The 9455-nt window shown below is 44.6% G+C and overlaps 1 protein-coding gene across 1 annotated transcript; it reads right to left on the bottom strand.

Moving 5' to 3' along the window:
• Positions 1 to 1895: 1895 nt before the first annotated feature.
• LOC123169357 (anthocyanidin 3-O-glucoside 6''-O-acyltransferase-like) lies at positions 1896 to 4272 on the bottom strand. The gene is made up of 2 exons (XM_044587197.1): positions 3397 to 4272; positions 1896 to 2739 (listed from the first exon to the last, which is right to left on the bottom strand). Exons 1-2 carry the CDS (start codon positions 4129 to 4131, stop codon positions 2035 to 2037), a joined length of 1440 nt encoding a protein of 479 aa, XP_044443132.1. The 5' UTR covers positions 4132 to 4272; the 3' UTR covers positions 1896 to 2034.
• Positions 4273 to 9455: the final 5183 nt, after the last annotated feature.

Here is a 9455-nt window from a genome sequence, read left to right as displayed (position 1 = left end):
CGGGGTAGTGTTCTTCGTCCCGGATCCTCGGCGTGCCGATGCGATTCGGGATCGAGAGGAACGGCGCGGCCGGAGCGGGGCACAACTTTTCTTTGAGATTTCTTTGCCCTCTTTTTGCTGTTAGGGTTCTTTGGGGAGGGGAACTTTTTTCTTACTCTGTTTTCTTTGTATCGAAAAACTAACCCGATCTGGCTGATACCATTGATAGATTGCTTTGGTTCGGATAGGTTAGATTCTCTGGTAAACCTACCTTCACCTTGTCCAGATGAGCTTGATCCGGCGCCGGCCATGGTGATGTGGTGGCGGCGGTGACGGCAGTGAGATGGCGGCGGCGGTGTGCTTCCCGTGAGCACCGCGCTAACCCTAGATCGGTAGGGCGTGCCCACCAACCATAGTTTGGTTGGGCGCCCCCGATCAGGGCGCGAGTCAGGGGCCCGTTCGAACCGTTCGACCCGTTGGGTTCGAACGGGATAGAGATCAACCTAACACTTTGTCCTGCTCTTATGGGCCGCTATGGGCTACCAGATATGTAGTGGGCTTTCTAGAGGAAGTGGAAAAATTTAATTGTTTGGAGAATTGAACTCATGACCTTGCCAATATGACAAATCCGTGACAACCAACTGACCTGGCGCCTGATTGTGATGCTCTATCAATATTTTCGTCTGAAAAGTCCCACCTCGCCCCCTTAAACTGATTCCCAACAGTTTATATATGTTCATAAGTTGTCTAGAATATCAATCAGCCACCTTAGAAATCAACAAACGAAGGTTGAAAAGCCAACTGGTGTGTGGGCGAGCTAATTATAAATAGAATCCTTCACATGCTAAGGATAGTGGGCAAGCTAGAGCCTTGAGAGAGAGGTGGATAGAGAGAAGGATGCGCACAACATGCATCCATGGCTCCGGCACCGCCAATGTGACTGAGCAATCGTGCTCGACGCTCTCCAGATTGGCCACAAGGACGAGTAGTGCACTAGCGTCCTTGTGGAGCCAGAGATGAGACCTCATGGGCACGATCTTTGGTGCAGTTTTGTGTTCCAGTGTTAATCGGTACAAGTCCAAACGAAAACCTTAATACACCAAGCTCGAGATGGCTCGAAGGGTGTATTTGTTAAGAGATTAATGTAGTTTCACAAGGAAGAAGAGATCCACACCATCTACCTACAGAAATGGCATATGACCTGCTGAGCCGATCCCTAGCCGTGCTCAGATCTGGCAAATTCTGGAATATGCAAGACATAGTAGGACGCCACTATGAGATCAGCCAAAAAAAATGTTGGGGCGGCCGACGAACTTATGCTAAGAATGTTCTGCAAATTTGTATTTCATTTGCGGCTTTGAGATTGCATGTTGCATCTTGGTGAGTAATTTCACTGATTTAGTATGCATAATAAGTTTATACAAAGATTTGCTTGATCATCATGTGAAGAGATAATTCTGCATTCTGAAGTTAGTTTTTTCCTTGGGAAATAAAGGTCGTAGTTGATTTTGATCCGAATCCAATAATGTTTTTTTCATTTCTTTGTGTAATCTATGGAAGTGGCATATTTGATCAATAATCTGATGAAATACTTTATGGGCCAGTGTTAAATACATATCTAAACAATACCATTTTTTCTTTTTTAAGGATCAACGTTCTAGCCCAGTAGTTTCACACCAATGAGAAGATAAGTGAGGCACGAGCAGATTTACTATGCACGATGGCAGGTAAACTCTCGAGTACAATATTCATTACAACACATGAGATCTTCTGCACACATAATTTTAATAAAGAACGGATGTGTTTTACACTAATAAATTTTAATTTTTCTCCCGTTACAACGCACGGGCATTTGTGCTAGTAAATATAACAGGAAATGTGCGCATATTAAGTGCACCAAATTTCGCCAATTTCTATCAAGGAGCTGTTAGCATTCGGTTAGAGTTGGGTTTTCTGAAATTTTACACGGAAATCGGTACATCTCACCAAATACTGAAGCACGATTAACCATGTGCGATTCACATCTATTCAGCATTATTACATTTGCACAGTGATCTAGAATTTCAAGCCGTTGATGATGCCGATGAAATCAGGGGCGAAGGCATCCATGCACGCCCCGTCGAGCGTCACCGAGACCTGCACGCCGCCGTCCCTCGCTCCGAGCAGCGCCACCAAGTCGCCGCTCCCGAAGATGGACGCCAGCTCGACGCGGCTAGGTGGGCCCCAACCGAAGTCCGTCTCATACGCCATGAACCGGTGAGACGACCCCACCGTGCTTGCCCTCCCCGGCGGCAGCGCCATGTGGTACTTCAGCACCTCCCCAAAGTCGGGGAACGGGTTCTCGCCTGTCGCCTCCAAGCCGTCGCGGATCGCCTCCTGGATAGCCGCGGCGGCGCATGCAAGGCCGTCGATGTGCTCACCAAGGCGGCGCGGTGGCATCAGGTCCGCCGCTCTGGCTCTCGCGTAGCATGGCTTGACACAGTTCCCGAAGAAGCCCTCGTTGATCGGGGGCCCGCGGAGACGGCCACGGCAGTCCGCGTGCACCATCAAGAAGGCGTCGTCGTCATCATGGATCATGTGTGAAGACGTCTTGGCGCCGACGATGCACGTCCAGGCCAGGGACGAGATGGCGACGTAGGTGCTTGCCGGTTTGGGCAGCTGTTGTGAAATGCGCCGCTTCAGCGATTGGATCTCGTCGGCGACGAGGCGGAAGGTTCTGGTGCGCCGGCACACAGTACCCATCGACAACCGCCGTCCGAGCTGTTTGACGTAACATGCACGTGCATTAGTAGAATAAATGGCAGAGTAAATAATATTATTGGTACACAGATAGAACAAATTAAGGTACTCCCTCCGACAAAAATACATAGGTAAACATGGTTCCACGCGCACCCACCAGTGTGAAGTTTTATAAAGTATTGACATTCTTAGTGAAGGAAATACAATTGTGACATTACTATTCATTAAACATTGTTTTTTAATATAGTTTTGATTTTGTCATTTCTGGCCAGAATAATAAGGATGTAAATTCTTTGTAAAACATCATACGCACGTATGCCGGTTGACTAAATATGTTACAGAAGATATTCAGATTTTTTTCTAGTAATTTTCTGAATCTACTATTCATAAGAGATGCGCGTGGAATCATGTTCATCAAATCCGCGTTCCCCCCTCCGACCCATATTTAATTGCTGCTATAATATATTTGACAATTAATATGAATCAGAGGGAGCAATACTCTCTCTTGCATCTAGAGAAGAAGGAAATTCCCCCCAGAAAAGAGGAAAGAACAATTCCCAGTTTCTCAGGCATATTATCGAAGCCTGATAATTTTAGACTGCAATATTGAGCAAGTCGTTTTAGATAGATGTTCATTTAATTTCTACTCCTAAGTACTATAAGTAATCGGATAATTACCGTAGGAAGCATTGGCGCTCTAAAGCTCAATATCCAGGCGGTGAGCTCCTCTTCCCTGGGGTGGCGAATCGCCGTCCGGTCGAACGACGGCGGCACGAGGTCGTCCGGCGTGGCGGCGAGCAAGTCTCCACGCGACGCGGCTGACCACCACCTCATAAACTGCCAAAACGACTTGCCATCGGCCACGGCGTGGTGGAGGGACACGCCCACGGCCACCACGCCTCCGCCGTCGCCATCCGGCCTCGTGACCTGAACCGCGAGCACCGGCGCTGGAAGCTTCCCGGCATCATCGAGTTCCGGCACCAGCCGCGCGAACGCCTCGGTGTCGTGCTCGTCGTCGCCGGCGAGGCGGCGCAAGGCGTCGGCGCCTCCCAGGAACTCTGCCTCCACGAACTTGACGCCCGAGGATGAGACGGCTGAGGGGGAGCAGTCCACCACGACGTCGCTGGAGGAGAGCCGGAAGGCCAGCTTGCCGGCGAGCGGGAGGAAGATCGGCAGCGTGGCAGCCAGGGAGGAGCGGAGCGAGCTGACGACGGACGGGAACGGCGGGAGGCCGGGGCCGTCGTAGAAGAAGAGGCGCTGGATCGGCCCCGTGGCGACGTGGAAGGAGTCGAGGAAGGAGAGCTTCATGATGGCGTGCTCGTCGGCCGGCGGCCGCAGGTTGGTGCTCTGGTGGTGGTCAGGCTGGACGTGGGTGACGCTGAGAACTCGCACCTGGTCAGCGGTTGCCCCCATGATCGCTCGATGCAGGAAGAAGCTGGTGGTCTAAGCTAGAGCTAGCGGCGGGTCGAGCGAACCAAGCCTCGTTCTTGCTAGCAGCTAGCTCTCTGATGGAGTATTATGGACGACGTACCAACGTGTCAAAGCTGTAGTATGTTATGAGTTATGACACTGAAATGCATTCAACGTAACACCAAGGGGCATTCCTGCTTTAGATCGTGCACTGCACTGCAACACGACGACGCTGGGCGACAAGCCGCGTGTGTGCATGTCCGGGCGGCGGAGAACGTTGAGCTAGCAATGTTGATGCATGCAATTGTAAGTTTGTCTTTGCTGCCTGCTCCTTGCTCTGCCGCGTGTGTGCATGTCCGGCAAGATGGAGCTCCAAAATTGCCGCCGGACCGGTCGATAGGTGCATGCCTATCATGGATTGTATCTATCCATAACTCCAAGCTTGTTGTCTGTTCCATTGCTATAGTTTGCCGATCATGAATCTCGTAATTTTTGCTTTTTCTTTTTCTTTTTCCCTTGTCTAGGCACGGAAATTCATTTTGAGGACCTCGTTTCAAAAAATAAATAATAAATCAAAACTAATGTTTCAATGCTTCAAAATTTCTGAAAAAGAAAAAACCAAAGTATCATATGGATTTGTACTGCATACTTGCAAAATTCATGACTAAATGCATTGGCATGAGAGCTACAAAAAAAACAAATTGCTGACATTGAAAGCAGTGAACAGTGTGTGCACTGTTCACAATATAAAACCAACTATTTTGATTTTTTTGTGAAGCTGACGAATCAATGTATTTTCTCATGAATTTTACACACGTGTAGTACATATCCATATGTCAATCTGGAATTATTTTCAGAATTTTTTGAAACTTTGAAATGTAATTTTTGAATGTTTCATAAAAAAGGCTTCATGTAGCCCGAGCACTAAAACGCCGCACTCTCCTACGCATAACTCTATTCCTGTAGACATTACTAGTTGTTGGTGTGTTTTTTGGTATGTGTTAGTGTTGGCTGCTCGTTACAAATTATGTTCGGTTAATCTAGTTCAGTTCCATCTGAGATCGAGGAATGAGGTAGAGAAGACGTCGTGACGTCACCAGTGCATGCAATTTTCTTCTATACTACTTCTATATCTGCCACACAGAAGTGCCGCACCCTAAACCCTAATCCCAGCCCGAAATTAACGCTAACCACCCACATATTGCCCCTAATTTCACTCCTCAAGCGTGGGCGGCCATAGGCGAAGGATGCCGCGCTCCGGTCTCCTCCCTAACCACGAAGTGGGCGCACGTGGTGCGGGCTCCAGCGAACGCGGCCGCGCGCGATCCAGTGTCCCGGCGGCGCCCGCATCCCTCGCCTCTCCGGTCGCAAGTCGCTTCCCTAACCACAAATTGGGCGCAGGCGGGGTGGGATCCGGCGAACACGGCCGCACGCGATCCAGCGGCGCCCGCATCCCTCGCCTCTCCGGTCGCACGTCTCCTCCCTTCCTACGAAGTGGGTGCACGCAGGGCGGACTCTCCGCCAACCGCCTCCAGGAGCTCTGCTTCCGCAAAGGCGGCATCTACATCAAGCTCGGCCAGCACATCGCAAACTGGTACGAAAACAAATTTCTAAATCTGTGTGGACACGCCTGAATTCACTTTGGATTCATCTGTTGTAAGACTGCATAATTTTGTGGCTGAGGAACAACTGCTTGTTTGCTTGTACTACCACAGGTGTATGTGCAGACGATGAGGGCGCCGATGCGAAAGAGGTGCCTAGTTTCCTCATACGAGGACATTTGCGGAGTCTTCAATAAAGAGATTGGAGAATTGCCACAAACTGTTAGTTCCTTCATTGCATTACAACATTGTCCTAACCCTGCTGAAGTAACTTGGTTGTTGTATTGATTAGCAAAACCAAACAATCAGACTGAGCATGCTTAGTTCAGTTGTTCGACAACAGAGTATTCACCTTGAATCAGAACCTGGATTTATGCTCAGACTATTTTTAGTTTAGAAGAAACTCTGACATAAAATTTGGCTTCCCCCTATTCCTGGTGGTGTACGTTTTTGCACAATTCTTCCTTTTCCCGCTTGCAAGTGCTTCTCTTGTGCAAGTTCATGCCGCCACAACCCATGATGGGAAAAAAATCGCTGTCAAGGTTGTTGTTATACAAGAAAAGACTGCAGTTCATTTTGAGTACACTTATATTAAGTTTGAACTCTTAAATTATGACATCAGAGTTCAAATTTAACCAGCTTGTTGTATGTCTTTCACTTTTTTGACCCCTGTTTTGGCTTACAGGTTCAACATGACCACTTGGTGGATACTTCTGTAATAGATATCGCCACCGTGGATTTAGTAGTGAATGCTCTTCATTATATTTTCCCTACATTTGTCTACAGGTAAAACCACAACTGTTCTTTGTTTATTACCTTGTTCTCTCTCTCCCTCTTTTTAACATACCACCTCGAAAGCTTTTAGACTTATGCTGATTTTTAGAATTTGTTATGATAGAGAGAAGGACTCTTATCTGCATGCTTTGAAAATACTAATGAAATGAGGGTTTGCTTCCTGAAACATCCGTTAGCATTCAATGATTCCAGACAGGTCATGGACTTTCCACGCTCTCAGATAGCAGCATTCTTTTATCCAACGGTGATGTGATTTTATCCATCTGAAGATTGTGTTATCATTTGTTTAAATTCGAGTGCTATTACACATGTAGCTTGCTAGGTATATTTTAGAATAGTTACTTATGGAAAATTCTTAGAGGTCATAGATGGGACAGCAGACAACATTGCAGATACGTCGCAGCTGGGCACCATGATCATTGCCCCAATATCTCCTTTTATGTTATGAAGATATACATGTAGGTTTCCTTTTTGGTAATTTTTGGAAATCATAAATGATGTTAATATTATGGTTGTACTGCAATTTGCAAGGTTTCTGATGTCTGTGTGTACAAGGTTTCTGGTCATGCTATTTCGAAAATACCTTTTAGATGTGCTTGCTTTCCTACTGCTTGTTCAAAATTCATTTTTACTATTGGAATATGATGATACATCTGATTCAAACTGGAATTCAGTTTTCTTGTACAGAAAACAGAAGGATCAGGTTGTACGTGATAATATATATGCCTAGAGAATGAAAGGGATAATAGATTCCTAAGTACTACAACTATCATACCATTCCAGGAAGTTACTTCTTGATGTCATTCTAGAAAATAGAAGGATCAATAGAATGTTCTAGGTGATCATTTTAGGTGTCCTTTTAGGCAGCAACACCAAGTAGCATGGCTTCATCTTAGAACTGTTCAATACGACCATGTTTGAACTACTGCATACGTAAAGATCATTTCTTCATGACTTCTCTTATGCTCCCAAGGAATCTGGTCCAAACTCCACATCGCTGTCACAGAACAAAGTGGGAGGCACAATTGAAAGAGGCCAGCTAGATTCTTCTTCCGCGTATTAAAAAGAGAACCTGGCTAGAGATTTCATGGCATGTCATTCCATTTATCTTTGCTTGTGGGATTATCGTATCTGATGACATAATTGGCATTTATTTCATAATTAGCATGTACTTGAGCACATGATATGTTTTTCTTTAATTATGGACAACAAGGTATGTTTACTTATTGTGATCATATAAGTGAACCAACATATTCAAGGGCTAAAGTTTAAATCTACTATGCATGTTTATTTTTCATTCACACATGTCTCATTGCCTTTTTAGCACTTAGAGAGCAAGGGAGATTGCTCTCATTAAATGATAACATTTTTTTGCAAAATATTAAATAATGAGTGCTCTTGTTTTTCCCCCAGCTAACCTCAATCCAAGAAGTCCGATCATCAATTAATGAGATTTTTTTTGCTTGTATCATTCGTTGAACCATATGAATGAATACTCATATCGTGGCTCAACCAATACTTCACAATCTTTTTGCCCAAAGCAAACAATGTCAATATTTATATATTCTAAATGCAAATATTATCGCTTGTGTACTCAAGTAAAATGTAAGTGCTTAAACGAAAAGAAACCATTTTATCACTCCTACAGTCCATAGGGACAGAGACAAGGAAAGAAAACCTTCCAATATTGTCTTCCTACTTACTTTTACTTACCAAGAAGAATCAATAAGGAATCTTTTAAGAAAACATATAAAAGATCATTTTAAGTTAGTAATGTACACCTCCCAACTTGTCTTGTTTACTTCTTTTTCTGTGCATGTGCACCCTGTTGAATGGTATACATACTGGAATTGCAATTGCAGGCAAATCAAAGTGATGGATGGTCTAAAAGATTATCTGGATAAATTCATCTCCTGGGTAAAAGAAGCCATGCGTGACGTTTGGTTGGAAATAATATTGCCTTGAAAATGTACGAGTGCCTTCTTGCCATCTGAAAGAATCAAACATTGATGCTCCCTTGCTAAGCATACCTTTGTAAATTCTCTTGGGGAGGAAAAGTATAACTTGCAATTTGCAAGTTGCAACATTGATCCAAAAATACATGGTGTTCACACATATCTATTTTATGTAGTTTGTGATCAACCAGAATGTTCAGAGTTTTTGAAAGCACCATCAATTATCGCTATTTATATGGAGATAAATTATGAAAAAAATGAAATTCAACAACCTTAAACCTAACACTCGCTAGATGTAAGGGCGTGAAAACATGGTTTAGAGCCTATATGATGGACGTTACCTTGACTTTTTTTGTGTGTCATTTTCTTACACTACCATCAACAACTATATTTGATTGGGAATAGATGTATCTTTGAGAAGAGCATTAGCTGAGACGTGCGTTGCACGTGCAAGCTTACTAGTTTTAGAAACACCTATAACTTTATTGATACTCGTATCAATTATAGGTACACTGATTTGGATCTAGGATCCAAGAAAATATGAAGTAACTCCTATCACTAAGAATAACAATGAAATTTTTTGTAAACACCTTCTTCACGGTATCAATCTCTGCTTGAAGAAATACTCCAAAGACTTCGGTAAAGAGGTTGCAATTAGACTGGAGCAATGGTGTTGTCACTCTTTCATCCACACGAACATTACCAATAATGGTTTTTGAAAGCGCCTTGAGTCGCCCATCTGAACAGATGAAAAGCCTTGACCGATGAACGTACTTGGGCCGGGGATGATCCCCTAGAAGTGCAGACCGTCGAATCACTATATCTTCACCATAGCATCGATGAAGGATTTCACCTCAACAAAAAATATAATCAACAAAAAAGTTTGACACGGCAACATAAACTCATCAGATCCGTATAATCGAATCTGCAAGGACAGAAAACTCCCTAATCTCATGGCACTGTCAAAAGAACGAGA

This window comes from Triticum aestivum, chromosome 7D (genome assembly GCF_018294505.1).
Source record: "Triticum aestivum cultivar Chinese Spring chromosome 7D, IWGSC CS RefSeq v2.1, whole genome shotgun sequence".
Taxonomy (NCBI): Eukaryota; Viridiplantae; Streptophyta; class Magnoliopsida; order Poales; family Poaceae; genus Triticum; species Triticum aestivum.
This window is presented reverse-complemented; position numbering and strand designations above follow the sequence as displayed.

Coding starts and splice junctions, on each gene's coding strand:
- LOC123169357 (XM_044587197.1), bottom strand. CDS start 4,131: ATGGGGGCAACCGCTGACCAGGTGCGAGTTCTCAGCGTCACCCACGTC. Junction 2,740..3,396: donor GAGCGCCAATGCTTCCTACG/GTAATTATCCGA, acceptor TACGTCAAACAG/CTCGGACGGCGGTTGTCGAT.